The following is a 17,192-nucleotide window of genomic DNA, read 5'->3' on the forward strand; positions in this document are numbered from 1 at the left end:
CTGCTGCAGTTCTGCATCTTGAGACTTGAGTAATGTTCACAGAAGGGAATGGGGTTGTTACGTGCCATATTCTGTGGAATAATCCGGCACTTTTCTTCTTTGTTGATGTTCTGTATTAATTATTTTTGCACTGCTTTGAAAGTCAGAATCCCCATGCTGTTTTAGTGCACACTGTCAGGATTTGGCGATGTGTGTATCCCTGAATTCCTTTGAGCCCCCAAAGGGAATAATAGATTTGAGCAACCAATTGGAACAGGTTTTGTGGTAACTAAGATCTATTTAAAGCAACGGGTCATGTTTGGGTTGTTTGACTGTCCAAAACAAACAATTTTGTTTTGCCTTCTATGATCATGGTTTAGAGATGGATGACCATCAGTCACTATATGATAATCTGAGTGAAGGGATATGGTTCCCCATTTCATTATTTTGTATACACTACTGTTCCAAAATAAGGGATTTCTTTCAAAAACATGTATAAAAAAATCTTACCGACCTCAAACTTTTAAACGGTAGTATACATCTGACCTTACATAATGGTGATTTGAGAGTTTGATAACAGATCAGCATTGAAAACGGGAGTTCCTATTTCAAATAAATATAACCGAAACTGTATATTTCAGAGCTACCAGTATAGTAAACCATATTAAAAACCAGTGTCCCAACAAACTAAATCACACACTCCCAATTACACAATATGCAAGAAAAAGTGCACACATAGAAGAAATGAGAAGCTGACATCTGTCTCTCCATCTGAGAGCATTCAAATACAGAGCCGCTAATGGTGGGCTCTATTTCCCCTCTGCAGGCTTGTTCGGGGAGATTGCTTACTGAGGTTATTACTTCAGCTCTCCACCACACTGAGGAATGTCTTTACTACAGTATGTGTGTATGGCTTCTGTCTTGTCTCCTTTTGTAACTTGGGAAGCTTAACTTGTTTAAAATTAAATCAGGATTTGGAGTTATTTTAATGTAGAAGCATAAAATATGACAGCAACAGGTGGATGCTCAAATCAGGATTCCTTTGTAAACATTAGGGATGCACCGATAACCATTTTTTTCCAGAATCGATCCAATCCTGATATCAGCCCGACTAACCGAATGCTGAGTTTGCCTTTTTGTGGGGCTTAAGAATAACACAGAATAGTATGCACAATATTGGTGTTGGGACAGTTTTCTCTGACCGATAACCGATCCAGCAAATAATGGCAGTATCGGATCTGATACCGATACCGAGTGTCAGATTAGCACATCCCTAGTAATCATTGCATAGGATTTTTTGCTTTAGTATAAGTTTTAGTTGAATATTGACAATAGTTTGTCCTTTTGACCTTTAGAAATATTACAGACCCTAAAAAGCATAGCTGTTTCCATTGTCTTGGGGCTGGTGAAAATATAAGTGTAAATATCTGTGGCTGGACATATTTGAACCGATTGTGAAAAGCTGGATGACTGTGCTCACACTTGTTTGATTTGCCTTTTCAGTATATCATGAGAATATATGGTGCATATATATTTACATTTACATTTAGTAATTTGGCAGATGCTTTTATCCAAAGCGACTTACAATTGGGGAATACAAAAAGCGATACATCTTGAAGAGGCAATCAGACAGAGGAAGTGCTCGTAACACCAAGTCTCAGTCATTGTTCAAATAAGTACAAGCTAGTAAGGGAGGGAGAGAAGGATAGAGGGAAAGATTAAGTTTTTTTTTTTTTGAGTTTAGGATGGAGTCAAGTACTGCCGAAAGAGATGAGTTTTCAGTTGTTGCTTGAAGATTGACAGGGATCCAGCGTTCTGCATAGGGGTGGGAAGATTATTCCACCGGCCAGGAATGGTGAACGAGAATGTTCTGGAGAGTGATTTTGAGCCTCTCTGTGATGGTACCACAAGGTGTCGCTCACTAGCAGATCTCAAACTTCTGGAGGGGATGTAGGTTCGTAATAGTGAGTGGAAGTAGGAGGGTGCTGAGCCTGTGGTAGTTCTGTATGCAAGCATCAGTGTCTTGAACTTGATGCGAGCTGCCATTGGTAGCCAATGCAAGGAGATGAAGAGAGGTGTAACATGCGCTCTTTTGGGCTCGTTGAAGATCAGTCTTGCCGCTGCATTCTGAATCATTTGTAGAGGTTTGATTGTGTTAGATGGCAGACCAGCCAGAAGAGCATTGCAGTAGTTCAGCCTAGAAACGACAAGGGCCTGGACAAGAAGTTGTGCAGCATGCTTTGTCAGAAAGGGCCTGATCTTTCTGATGTTGTGTAGTACAAACCTGCAGGATCGAGCAGTCTTTGCAATGTGCTCTTTGAAGGTCAGCTGGTCATCAAAGATTATACCAAGATTTCTGACCGAAGTTGATGGGGTAATCATTGATGAGCCTAACTGAATCGTGAAGTCATGCTGTAGAGTCGGAGTGGCAGGGAAGACAAGAAGCTCTGTCTTTGCCAGGTTGAGCTGTAGATGATGTTCTTTCATCCATGCCGAGATGTCTGCCAGGCAGCCTGAGATCCGTGCAGCTACCGTTGGGTCATCTGGTTGAAAAGAGAGATAGAGCTGTGTGTCATCTGCGTAGCAGTGATCGGAGAAGCCATGTGGATGTATGATGGCACCCAGCGATGTAGTGTATGTGGAGAAGAGGAGGGGTCTAAGAACCGATCCCTGAGGAACTCCAGTGACCAGTTGATGTGGTTTGGATACCTCCCCTCCCCAGGCCACCCTGAAAGATCTACCGGTGAGATAGGATTCAAACCAGCGAAGTGGAATCCCAGTGATGAGAGGGTAGACAGGAGAATCTGATGATTGACAGTGTCAAAAGCAGCAGAAAGATCCAGCAGAATGAGGACTGATGATTTGGAATCGGCCTTTGCAATTCGCAGGGCTTCAGTAACTGAGAGTAGCGCAGTCTCTGTTGAATGGCCACTCCTGAAACCTGACTGTTTAGCATCCAGTTTGTTGTACTGTGAAAGAATATTGCATATTTTAGAGAGTTTAGCTTAGATTATATTTTTTGTCTTTCTTAACCCTTCAGTCTGTTTATAATGTTTCTATATCTGTGTTTTTTCCCTCAGAAGTTGGTCACATATTGAACTCTTCTAATCCACATCATTAGCTAATCAGCCCAGCGAGAGCATGATTTTCTTAATTTTCTGGCCAGTATTGGCTCTTAGATTCTTAGTAAAGACCTTTTTTCAGTTGCCCCGGATGAAGCAAGAGGGAAGGAATTTCACACAGTATTTAAAAGATTATTGTGAATATAGGAAACTTTGGGGTTGTGCGTAAAGAGAGTGGTTTACAGTGTCTAAGCCAGAGTTCATTCAGGCTTTGTTCATGAATGACATGAATATATTTAATATTTGTGGGATTTCTTGTTGACACAACTGTTATATCAACACTCTTGAAATTCAGATTATGTAAAATGTTCGTGCTCTACTGTGTTCCATCAAACACTCTGTAGTTGCATTTAACTATTAAGTTTTTTTATACAGTGACTGCTAAATGACTATGCTAACAAAATATCTAAGACAAATTTCAGACTTTTCAGACAAATGTCACAAAAAACTTGCTTGTTAGGTTTTCTGTTTGAAACAATATGTGACCCTGGACCACAGAACCAGTCTTAAGTCTCTGGGGTATATTTGTAGTAATAGCCGAAAATGCACTGTATGGGTCAAAATTATTTATTTTCCGTGTATTAAATGTCGCTCGATCTGAAAGCAGGTGGTGGAGATTTACCGCTAATCAAAGAACCAGCTTTATTAACGAGATGCTCATGACAATAGCATGCAAGTAATCATGCAGCCCTAGTAAAGAAAGACGGTAAATAATGTCCTTAGTTTTACCATCAGTTCAAGCCTGAGAGGGGAACAGAGTCGCGTGACAGACACAGTGATGAAGCCGCGATTGTGTGACCATTTCTCCCTCTCTCTCTCACACACACACACACACACACATACACAAACACACACTAAAATGACGCTGCTCTGTGACTCTCTCTCTCTCTTACACTTATTTTCTCTCTTATTTTAAATGAATAACAAAACATGCAGTCGCTGATTCAGAAGTGCCAGATTGTCATACCAAAAATTCAAAGTCAAAATTATCTCCTCTCCTAGGTTCACGAAACAGTTGTCCATAAAATGCGTTGCTGTTCTTTTGTAAGTAATCTTACTGATTCCTAAATGCATCTACTTTCGGAAGGCCAAATAAAGTGCTTTTGCTTTTACCTAGAAACACACAGTGTCTCCCTGTCATGGCTTCATCAACACTACTGCAGTTACTGAAACTACGCCTTCTTTCTTTGCGTGAACAGTTGGGCTGCATTATGCAAATATTTCCACATCTTGACGTCAAGATGTGGGGGCGTGTTTGAACGAGCCGTTTTAAGGGGGGGCGTGGCAGAGTCTTAACTTTTGATAAAGAATATCTCTTTGGTTTTGAGACTTTAGTCTTTGCAACTTCAGGGATCTTATCTATGCACAAACGGCTTGTAACCCTCCAAAGAGAAAGGAAAACTTGAAATCGCATCATATGACCCCTTTAAGTAAAGATCATGTTCCATGAAGATATTTTGTAAATTTCCTACTGTAAATATGTCAAAACTTAATTTTTGATTAGTAATATGCATTGCTAAGAACTTAATTTGGACAACTTTAAAGGCGATTTTCTCATTATTTAGATTTTTTTGAACCCTCAGATTCCAGATTTTCAAATAGTTGTATCTCGGCCAAATATTGTCCTATCCATACATCAATGGAAAGCTTATTTATTCAGCTTTCAGATTATGTATAAATCTCAATTTAAAAAAATTGACCCTTATGACTTTTTTTTTATTTTTATTTTTTTACAGTTTGGTTATATAATGCATTCAGACATTTTCAAGAGTGGTTTAAGTGTTCAAATAATTTTAGGGCCAGTGTATGACCTAATGTGATTCATTACACGAATCAAATGATCCTGCACAATGTCTTCCTTGTGTCTTCACAAATAAGCTTTTGTCATAAGATTGTTTGTTAATCTAATAGTTTTTTCAATATCATCATCTTATTGTGACGTCTGTTTCTTGCAGTAATTTTTAGGCACTGAGCCTAATCTTAATCCTGTTTTTCTAGTGCTTGTTATTAATGTGACTGCTCATTCACATGTTGTTCCCTTCAAATTAGTCACATGATACTCTGACAGTTTCTTGTGTTGGTCACCACTTTGTCCAATGTAAAATCTGGATCCTGAAGCAAAACCAGCCAAGAACCACTAACAGTAGATGCAGTTAGACGGGTACTTTTGAAGAAATGTCAGTGTTTTGGTTTTGAGAATGTGCTGAGTCAGACCTTTCTGATCTTTGATTGTTTTTGATGTGTCATTTGCACTGAGCAGTGGTCTGTGCAAAGTTTCGATTTCAAAAGAGTTTCGGAGCATTATATAGATCGCAGCTTGGACATAGAACTACATGAATCAGAGTTTTTGCTAGGAGCCTGAGCAATCTTCATCAGACCCTACAAACACATGAAAATGTGGAGTTGAAGCACTTATATAATAATACTTTCAATCATTGCATACTAATCATTGATATCAGATGTCCATAAACCAGAAATCGGTTTATATAAACTGGCTCCTAGCTCGACTCTTCTTCTCTTTTATGTAGCCACCAATCTATTTATTGTATTGCCATATCTCATCTTTAGCTTTCATTACACAAATCATGACAAACACTAGACTGTGGGCGTCAAGTGGTAGAACAATTTTCTCTTTTCTTCTCTCCACCAGACTGTTGGAATTCACCCCGTTTGGCAGGAATTCCTAAGTGCATCTGTTTAAAGACTAAAAGCATTATCCTGTCATGGAGCCATTGCTTTACTCCTGTCCTGATGATGACCATGATCAGGGTCCTTTGCATTCCGCTCATGCCCCCTGTAATCCAATGTCGTAATGTGACAAAACAGCTTGCGCCTAACCCTCAATGGTATTTCCGTGCGAATCGTTATGGTTATGGCGAATAAGGTGGAAAAGTATCTAAATCCAACCCAAGAAATGGGATTTCCTTACTTGGCCTGTCACAGTATCAGTTTATTCTTGTGAGTATGCAGGATCCGTTGCAACATATGATATCCAGGTGCACAATTTTAGGCACATCTGCAGTCGCTTGGCTCATAGCCATGGGAAAAGACTTTTTAGGAGGTTTCAGCAGTGGATATAAATGGGCGTCTGCACCTTCGATACGATTCACACGTAGGCGCCACTTTGAGACGTTTGCCAAATCCAAGATTGCAGAATAGCAAACATAGTGCTTTGAAGGAAGACGTAGTTCTGTATTATTTAGCCAACACTATGGGAAATGTATTTGGCGTCCTCCAATCCACGACAACAAATCATTCCACGTAGCTCAGAAAGACTTTGAGGACTTTTGAGACAATTTCAGCCAGTCTGTGTTAGTCGCCGTTCTGCTTAAATTGTGTTTGGCTGGAATAGATGGGTTTCCCTACTGCAGCTGTGGTTTAGTCTGAGAGAGGCAATGCAGGCTTGCTGGGTTTCTCTGAGACCCATTAGGTTTTACAGCAGCTTAAATTCCTTGTTGGTGTGCCAGAGCTGAGATCATGGCTTGTTTTTCTTCTTGTTTGGTCTTTATCAGACGCTGATTTGCATGACAGGTCTTTAGAACGGCAGATTTAAATCTCATTTTTCACTTCGGTTGTTTCTCTCGAGTATAATAATGTACACGTGTCTGCTTCGGTGGGACACTGATGTGGGCGATTGCTTGAAAGCGCTCCATCAGTGCATGGCACACACCTGCTGAGAAAAACCACGGCTGCAGAGCTGAATGAGTTTAAGCATTCATCTGCATCCACGTTCCTTCTTTCCTTCAATACCTCCACTGATATGCTTTTTTCGTCCCCTGCATTTTGTGCTGTGGTTTTCATCCATCATTCTGTTTCTGAGACGCAGATGGTAGTTGGCCGAATGTTTGATCAGTGACCTAAATGAAAGGAGTTTATGGTTTTTGATTGATATGAGGTTGATGAGCGCCATTACAGTGTCTTGTAATATCACTTTATTGTGTGGTAATGTAATGTTTATGTTGCCCTCTGCTTATGATCCAGCATGTGTGGGTTGGCAAAGCTCGAGTTAAATGGTCTAGCAATAGTAAGTAATGCCACGGACTGAACTTGCATCATGACATCATGTACATAAATCGCATTTGGAGCTGCAGACTTGAGACACTCCTTCCCTTTTATTAAAGAGGCAGTTCACTCTAGAGTTAAAATTGTCATTATTTACCCTCATGTTGTTCCAAACCCTCTTGACATTCTTCTGTGGAACACAAACTGTGAAATTTAGGATTTAGTTTTCTATATAATAAATGTCAAATTTAAAAATGATGAACAAGCACCTTTAGAGGCTCAAACGTACAGTACCCAAAATACCTCAGCTGTATCTCACAAATCAAATATTATATGTCAGATTTTATTTCAGTTTGTTTCTCCACACTTATTTTTCCGTCTGGTCTGGGATTTTAATTTTTGGGTGAACAGGCATGAAATAAAAAAATTACCTAATTCTTGTTGTTAACAGTTTATCCATGCTTATGTTTCTTTTTTCTTTTTCTTTTTGAATCAAAATGTCATAACTGGATCTTCTGGTAAAACAGCAAACTTCTCTCTGGTTATGTACTTTTAGTTGAACTTTTAGTCCTCTTAAACCCTCTGCAGTCAAAAACAAACACACATTGAGATCAGCCTCCATTTTTGAGTGCATCGCTCACATTCAAAAACTGATGGAAAGAACTAAGTCCCTGCCCAACATTTTTTTCTTTTCCAAATCCGTTACTGCCGTTATTTCCATTTCACTGGAACTTCTAATATTCTAAAGAAAACAAACAACTTATACTCAAATATTTTCATCTTGTTTTTCCTGTTTTGGCACAATGTAATTGCAGTTGCACAGGGTGCAGTTGTTGGGACATGCACACCAATTGTCCACGTTATATATGTTATGTCATCAGTAGCATTATGAAGGTTTTAAGAGCTAAAAGTAAGATAATAGTGTTGCAGCATGCAATAAGTTTTTTTTACACAGCCGAGCCAGACGAAGTGTCATCTATCTGAATCATTTGGAATGCAGTGTAACTTTTCCAGTCTGCCTTGAGATTGTGACTGTCATAAGAATCCAGGAAAGCAGATTTGGATTTTACGTGTGGCAGATTTGTGCCAAGATAGATTCGGTTGAGTTATGTTGAGATATTTTCTCCTTTTTCCATTGATTTTCATGTGGGATGATTTTTGTCTCGAGTCCCACAACATTACAAACTTTGTTCTTATCGAAAAGGAAAGCTCATGGAAAACAGATCACGACAGAAATGGGTCAGACACTTTTCATTATCAGCTAGATGACAGAGGGAAAGAAACACCACAATAGGCCCAAAGTCCGTTGTCTCCAATTGAATGAAAATGAGACCACAGCTGCTTTAAAGCTTCAGACAGTGTGTCAAACCAACAAATTCCAGAGATGTGCTTTTTTACCTGAAAATGTCTGAAACATCCAAGCAAGCATACTGTCAGAAACTGCATAAAACTGCTGCCTCCTTCTTCTTCAGGGAATTGTGATCTTCATCGACATTTCCTGAACATGCCTCACTTTGTTGTATTTTTAACTTGCCGGTACTTTCAGTCCTTGCATGTTTTAGTTCCAGGAGATCTAATACGACTGCATTTGCATAGCTCATTGATCCTGATCTCCAGAGAGGATCAGACCTGAAGCTAGCATGCATGTCGTTTATTTAAAAACAGCTCTTGCTAATTTTGAGGATGAATTCATGTGGTATGTTTGCATGCCCAGGCTCTGTAATCATCTAAACAACATGTTGACCTCGCTCTGTCATTAGCAGCTGGCCAGAGTGCAGAATGCATCATTTTTGAAAGATGATTTGAGCTGAAACTCAGAGGTTGTCATATACAGGACTACTACTTTAAGTGAGGCATGTCATGAAACATACATTAAGAGGTGAATAATAGCAACATATACTGATAAAATTGGATGCACTGTAAAGATGTCAACAAGCAAAAAACAACAAAGACTGTGTCATTAGGCTTATTTTGTAATTGCTCTGTGTCTAAGTATGAGTGTGTAGAGAACTTCTTTGATGACCAAACTTACAACATTAGCATCTACTTATGATATTCCGTTCATGACACATTTAATTACACTCTTTCTCTTTAAAACACCTAATCTCTCTTGTTTCTTTCATCTCCTCTATTGTCTGGCTCGCTGTTTAGGGGATGTAAGCAAATGCTTTGTTTTGCACTGACAGTATGGCTAGTCATTGTCATAGAAAGTCCACTCCCCCATGCTATTGTACAGCTGAAAGCTTGGAAAACTAGGGAAACAAAACACTCAGCCACAGTTAGATCTGTGTGCAGCACTGGATGTAGTGTTTCCATAATATTCCATAATATAAGGACATTCATTTGACCCTGGGACCCTGACATCAGTTAAACTCAAGGTGTGTGTGTGCTCTTTTGACTTAATATAACATTTCTTAAGGCTAGATGGTTATTCAGCAGTTTGTCTCTGTCTTTATTTCGTCTGTTTAAAAGGCTTGTTCACCCAAAAATGAAGCTCTGTTGTTATTTATTCATTGCCATGTCATTTCAAACCTCTACTTTCTTCTGCGGAACACAAAAGATTTCCATTGCATGGACAAAAACACCAAGACATTTCACAAATATCTTCTTGTATGTTCTATAGACATACAGGTTTGGAAAGACGTGAGGGTGAGAAAATTATGACAGAATTTTAATCTATGGGTAAACTGTCCCTTTAAGGATACGTAGATGCGATCAAGCATTTAAAAACTTTATTTAAGATACATAAATCCTTTATGCTTTGTGGTTTGAGGTCACGTTTTATATGGCACCATTAAAACCAAACTTAGCAAAACAAGCAACATAAATGATTAACTATGATCATCATTTTAACTTGTTATTGTATAATAATGTTTCGGGTCTCAACCAGTTGAGAGAGTCAGACATGTTCAGTATACAGCTAAATATGTCAGTCTAAGCTCTCTTTATGAGAATCACATGGGAGAAGAGTTAAAATTGTGGTCATATAAGACAAGTCTGTGAAAGTGTTTTCTGCTGCTAGCAGTGTTGCAGTGGCTGAGTGTCCTGAGACATGTCCATGAGGTACCATATATTACCATATCAGTATATCAGTTTCTTCTGTCTTTGCACTTGTCTAGACATGGTGTAAAACATGCTCTGCACTTTTTTTTGTATCAGTGCCCTTCCTTATTTCAAAAACTCCCAGACAATTCCAAAACCATTCGTTATGACAGATTTAGAAACTCCTTTGTTTGCTCTATGAATTATACAGGCATAGTTCACACAAAATTAACATTTTGTCATTTGTCTCTTCCTTGCATTGTTCTTGTATGATTTTATTGGATGATCCTCCATAAAACACAGAAGGTGCAATATACACTGTGGTTAAAAAGGGTCAAAGTTTTAATGTTTTTGAAAGAAGTCTCACCAGGGTTGTATTTATTTGATCAAAAATACAATAAAACAGTAATGTTGTAAAATATTAACACTAATAAATATTAATATAAATTTATTAGATATTAAAATGTAATTTATAGCCATTACCTCAGGCTTCAGTGTCACATGATCTTTCAGAAATCATTCTAATATGCTGAATTGATTCTTTAAATAAACATGTATTATTATTAGTAATAACAGTTTTGCTGCTGAATTTTTTAAATAAATTAATATCCCGTGTATGCTGCTTAGTATAAAGACTGGGGCTGTCAAACTCTAAAATGACAATAAAGCACCATAAATATGTAATTAAAGTGGACCAAGTGACACGTGTGTTATATTCTATGTCTTCTAAAGTCATACAATAACCTTATCTGAGAACCAGAACACAATTTAAGTTGTTAGTAACTTTTAATCTTCCAGTGGGTCATTATAGCCAGATCATTGAGTCATTGTTTGTTAAACAAGAATTTGGATTTTTGTGGACTGCATGAAAAGATGTATATGATAGAACCCCAATGCCTCTCTCATGAACTCTCTTGAATGCACAAAGCAGAGCTACAGTGGATGTCAAAATTTGTAAATAAAGGCTTTGTAAGACTTTGAATATAGTGTGTATGTCATTTAATTTACTTATATGAAACTTTATATATATTAGCTTTTACATGTAAAAGAGTGGACAAGATATTAAGAAAATCATCTTTGCTGTTCCACAGAGAAAATGGGTCACTCGGGTGTGATCTGTAAATATGCATTTGACTGTAGGGCAGTGTATTCAGTGTGATTGTAAATCTTTGATTTGATGGACAGCTCCATAATCCTCAGTATTGAGGGAGAAAACGTGTTTATTTTGGTATCAAACTGGTTGATTTACATTGTGATCATGTATTAGCAGTTGGATAACTGTTTTTTTCTTATTTTTCTTCAGTTACTTGGCAGACCAGTGCTGGAATGGAGGCTGCATCTACCTGATCATGTTGCGAAGAATTAAACGCAAGGCTTCTCTCCCTCCATGCAATGGGGGCAACTCCATGGATGTCTCTAATGAGCACCGGCGCAATGTCTCCTCTGAGCTTGCTGGCAGCCCCACACAGAATAAACAGAACGGCAAACGAACCCGCAAATTTGGCGTCATTTCCCGCTCCTCCTTCACTCGCGACAGCAAAGACAGTAAAGATAGCCGGGACTTTGAGCATGAGAATGGATACAGCTCTATGGAGGCAGAGGTCACGTCCCCAGAAAGCAGCACCCCTCAGGACACACCAACCGATGATAGTCCAGTCATTGGCTCCTCAGGGCTGATGTTCAATCACATGAAGGTGGGAAGCACAGCCACCCTACCCAGCCGATCCCACTCACGCCTGTCTGAAAGCTACAAAACTGAGTCAATAAGCAGTGAACCTTCCAGTCAGGTAAGAAATATAACAGTAAAAAATTATTAGATTAAATATATTAAGGTATATAATATATATTGTAAAATAGCCTAAATTCTAAAACATTATGATATATTCTATATTATAAAGCCAAATAGTTTGAAGTCTGTTGTGTCTGGGGAATAGTTGCACAGATTGTGGCCTGAAGTGTCTCCGTAACAAAAAACTAAGCAAACAAACAGAAAAGAGGGCACTTTAAAGTCTTTGGAAACGCCCTTTAAGTGCACGTATTTGAACATTTGCTCACTATGCCGTTAACTTTGCTTTGAGGTTGAATGAGTGGTTGGTTGATGCTCATCATCTAATTAGAAGTTTGGACCCCACAGTGCGGCTAACTGCATATGTTTCCGATTTGATGCTCCATTGGGACCGCTAGTGTTCCTTGGAGCATGTAAGCCTTGTGACATTAAACTGAGCGGTTCACTCAAAATAACCATAAGGGTTCTTCTAGATGTGTCCATGTGTCAGTGGTTGGAAGAACTGCTTGGAGGGGTCATCCCAAAAAGCTGCATGGGTCTGATTTTGAACAATCACATGGGATTTCAAAGACCGACAAGGTGCGGCTTCCATGAGATTCTGCAACAAGCCATTTTCGGAAAGCCACATGAGAGGACGACAGACTGAATCCATATGCTTAATTGTATAACTGTGTCCTTAACTAACATTTAAAATAAAATGTAAAAAAAAGTTTTTCCACACAGATTTAGCAAATACACACTCTTTGAAGGGTTTGAGATGGGTTATATTTTTAATAGGGATGCACAATATATTTGTTCCATATTGGAGTTTGTTTGTTTTATTTATTTATTTTTAGATATTTAATTTTGCAATTTAATTTCTGTTATTACATTTAGACTGCTTTAGTTATTTTTTTAAATTAAAACATAATTTTAAATAAATTTAAATTAAATGTTGCCTTATCTTAAAATTAAATGTAATCTTTATCAAATTTCAAAATTAATATCCTTTTTTCTTACTGTACTTTATTATATTATGATTTCTAAATTCATGCTGATGGATTTTAGTTCTTTGTTTTTTTTTTTTTCTTCATTTATTTTAAACAAGAATTGTATTCCTTGTCCATTTATTGGTATTTGCTAAATTAATAATAGACATGCATATTTAAAAGTCAAAAATATTATTTTATATGACTGAATCAACTTGGCTATTAGGTTACACAAATAAAAGTTGTTTTTAAAGGTCAAGGAAATAGTCTTTAAAAAAATAGCATGTTTTCACTCGTTTCAGTGGATTATCTTTTACAAGCAAATAAAAATAATTTTAAAATCAACATTATCTCATTGAGCCACTGAAATTAATCATATTACCATGAATGAATGAATGAATGATGCATTTATATAGTGCATTTATTGTGTATTGCCGTACACCCAAAGCGCTTTACAATCATGTGGGGGTCTCTCCTCAACCACCACCTTGAAGCAGTGTAATAACTTAACCAGAATGTGTATTATCTCCATTATGTTGTATCTCACCAACCACAATATCAAAGAACAATTCATTGTGTATTCATCTTAAAAATGTATTTACTTGTGCCAACACACTGATGACTAATCAGTTATGACTTCACAATCCAGATGACAGAAAACATCATCTATTTCTAACATTAATGATGTGCTCGCTCTTTTAAAAACACTTATCCATTTTCTATACAGTCCTACAGAGATTACCATACAAGTAATTAGTAGCATTAATGTGTCTGTGCAAGCGTTGGGTAGGAACATGTCAAGCTTAATCTGACAGTGAGCAGGAAAAGCATGAGAACGTGAGAAGAGAGGCAGCAGACCATCTCAGTCAGATATCTCGTGTCGGTGATTCACCCTGCCGACAGGCTTTCCTTGAGAACATGCCTCTATCCTAGACAGATTTCAAAGGAAACATGAACAAGTGGCAGCATGTTTGTAGTTTTGAGGTGTGCTCTATCTCAACTGTCATGTTGGGAAGGAGTGATAAAGGTAAAGTGTGTTTCTGCGCCACAAGAGGCACCAAGCGAAATTTTCAAAAATAATGAGCTTGTCTCTAAGCAGGTTACTCAGAAACCTCAAGTACCCTCTGTCTAGGCTGAATAGTCAGATTTATGCTACCATTCAATAGTTTGTGGTCAGTAAGATTCTTTTATCACTTATGCTCACCAAGGCTGCATTTATTAGATGTGAAAATACAGTAAAACTGTGATTTATGTCTGTGATAGCAAGGCTGAGCAGCCATAACTCTTCAATCTCTTCAGTGTCACATGATCCTTTAGGAATCATTCCAATATGCTGATGTGGTGCATACATTGCATATTGTAAATTTGGAATACAGTGTGCTGCTTAATGTTTGTGAAAACCTTGATACCTTTTTTCCATGATCCTTTGATGAATCAAAAGTTGAAAAGATCCATAGTAAATAGTAAAAACTTGATAAACATTGTTACAAAAAATCACGTTTAATCAAATGAATGCATTCTTACTGAATAAAAGTAAGCATTTCTTGGAGAAAAAATACTGAGCTTTTATATAGTATAATATTTAGCTAATATGTAAAAAAATTTTTTTAAAAATCCCATTGTTTTTCTTTTCTTTTTTTAAATCTTCCACCATGTTAACATCCTGCCATTGTTTATTTGTGTTGCAATATGTTTAGGCTTTGGCAAGCCCTATAATGTTAGCCATTTTAACATTCAAATCCCAATTTTTTACATACAGACATAAAACAGAGCTTTGAGAGACAAAATGGTAACTGATGACAGAATTAACAATGTGAAAGGTTATAAAGGAGTAATTGTCAGAATATTGATTAAAATATATTTTTAGGCTAATGTGATGACATGGTTTTTGAAAATTCATGGGCTTCTCTGTTAGTGTTACTGTTAGAAAAGCTTTGATGTCCGGCACAATAGCTATAAATGGCTCGGTGGCTGAAATGAATTCATGCATTTGAACGCTGCCTTTCGAGTAAGACTGCTACAGAAGTCCTGCAGTGCTACCAAAATCAGTTTACAGATGACGAAAACAGTATGCATAATTAATTGCTACTTCTATTTCTCTCAAATTTAACTGCAATTTGTGTCTAGTCTTCTTATTTAAAATATTCTTATTAAATCACTTTTTACATTGCCAAAGTTGAGTGTTATGTAAAGCCTGTCTGAAATAAACAACAACAAAAAAACACACACTGAATATCATGACTTTATAATGTTATGGGCTTATTGTATATATTACTGTATATATTAAGTTCAGTTAGGAAGATGTCTGTTTTTCCTATAACAGGAGTTGAGAAACAAGATTACGTGCATTTAACCTCATTATGAATCTGTCAGTTATTTTGTTGTTGTGTTATTCATTCAAAACAGAGAATAATAACATTTTATTTATTGTTAAAAGCTATTTAGCCATCATGACAGACAAAAAAAATCACTAAGTTCACCTCATTGTTTTTCTTTCAGTTATTGCCAGAGGAGACAGAGAGAAGGGACATTAAATGTCACTTGATGAACCTGAATTCATATTCGAGGCCGAATTTAATCTTTTATCGAAGGACAAGAGCGTTAATTAACAGCAATGGCAGTGAACATAATAAGATTGATGATGTCCAGCTCAGACAGTTATAGAAGTGGCTGTTGAATCTGTCAGAAATGGGTGCTCCTAAAGTTTCCCTTCATCTGATTTATGAACTCTCCAAAGAAGGAAGTCAGTCTGAGTTAAAAAAAACAAAACATGGAAAATACATCTTCCACGTTCAAGAAAGTTCAGTTCTTCCAAGTAACATTACAAAAACCGTTTTCCTTATTTGGAGGTAAAAAAAAAAATCTGTAAATACAGTTGGGCAAAAAAGTATTTAGTCAGCCACCAATTGTGCAAGTTCTCCCACTTAAAAAGATGAGAGAGGCCTGTAATTTTCATCATAGGTACATTTCAACTATGAGAGACAGAATGGGGGGGGGGAGAATCCAGGAAATCACATTGTCGGATTTTTAAAGAATTTATTTGCTATTATGGTGTAAAATAAGTATTTGGTCAATAACAAAAGTTCATCTCAGTACTTTGTTATATACCCTTTGTTGGCAATGACAGAGGTCAAACGTTTTCTGTAAGTCTTCACAAGGTTTTCATACACTGTTGCTGGTATTTTGGCCCATTCCTCCATGCAGATCTCCTCTATAGCAGTGATGTTTTGGGGCTGTCGCTGGGCAACACGGACTTGCAACTCCCTCCAAAGATTTTCTATGGCGTTGAGATCTGGAGACTGGCTAGGCCACTCCAGGACCTTGAAATGCTTCTTACGAAGCCACTGCTTCGTTGCCCGGGCGGTGTATTTAGGATCATTGTCATGCTGAAAGACCCAGCCACGTTTCATCTTCAATGCCCTTGCTGATGGAAGGAGGTTTTCACTCAAAATTTCACGATACATGGCCCCATTCTTTCTTTCCTTTACACGGATCAGTCGTCCTGGTCCCTTTGCAGAAAACCAGCCCCAAAGCATGATGTTTCCACCCCCATGCTTCACAGTAGGTATGGTGTTCTTTGGATGCAACTCAGCATTCTTTCTCCTCCAAACACGACGAGTTGAGTTTTTACCAAAAAGTTCTATTTTGGTTTCATCTGACCATATGACATTCTCCCAATCCTCTTCTGGATCATCCAAATGCTCTCTAGCAAACTTCAGACGGGCCGGACATGTACTGGCTTAAGCAGGGGGACACGTCTGGCACTGCAGGATTTGAGACTTTGGTCCCAGCTCTCTGAAGGTCATTCACTAGATCCCCCCGTGTGGTTCTGAGATTTTTGCTCACCGTTCTTGTGATCATTTTGAACCCACGGGGTGAGATCTTGCGTGGAGCCCCAGATCGAGGGAGATTATCAGTGGTCTTGTATGTCTTCCATTTTCTAATAATTGCTCCCACAGTTGATTTCTTCACACCAAGCTGCTTGCCTATTGCAGATTCAGTCTTCCCAGCCTGGTGCAGGTCTACAATTTTGTTTCTGGTGTCCTTCGACAGGTCTTTGGTCTTGGCCATAGTGGAGTTTGGAGTGTGACTGTTTGAGGTTGTGGACCAGTGTCTTTTATACTGATAACGAGTTCAAACAGGTGCCATTAATACAGGTAACGAGTGGAGGACAGAGGAGCCTCTTAAAGAAGAAGTTACAGGTCTGTGAGAGCCAGAAATCTTGCTTGTTTGTAGGTGACCAAATACTTATTTTACCGAGGAATTTACCAATTAATTCATTAAAAATCCTAC

At 37.9% G+C, this 17,192-nt stretch overlaps 1 protein-coding gene across 1 annotated transcript in view; it reads left to right on the top strand.

Moving 5' to 3' along the window:
* The window catches only part of LOC306871801 (PDZ domain-containing protein 2-like), a gene marked incomplete at its 5' end in the record, with an annotated part of 61,864 nt that overhangs the window by 10,121 nt on the left and 34,551 nt on the right, over window positions 1-17,192 (top strand). Inside the window, one exon of the mRNA XM_079419969.1 lies at window positions 11,449-11,932. Coding sequence (XP_079276095.1) covers window positions 11,449-11,932 — 484 coding nt within the window. The remainder of the gene's footprint in view (window positions 1-11,448; window positions 11,933-17,192) is intronic.

The sequence above is a fragment of the Barbus barbus genome (genome assembly GCF_936440315.1).
Source record: "Barbus barbus genome assembly, chromosome: 6".
NCBI classification, from domain to species: Eukaryota; Metazoa; Chordata; class Actinopteri; order Cypriniformes; family Cyprinidae; genus Barbus; species Barbus barbus.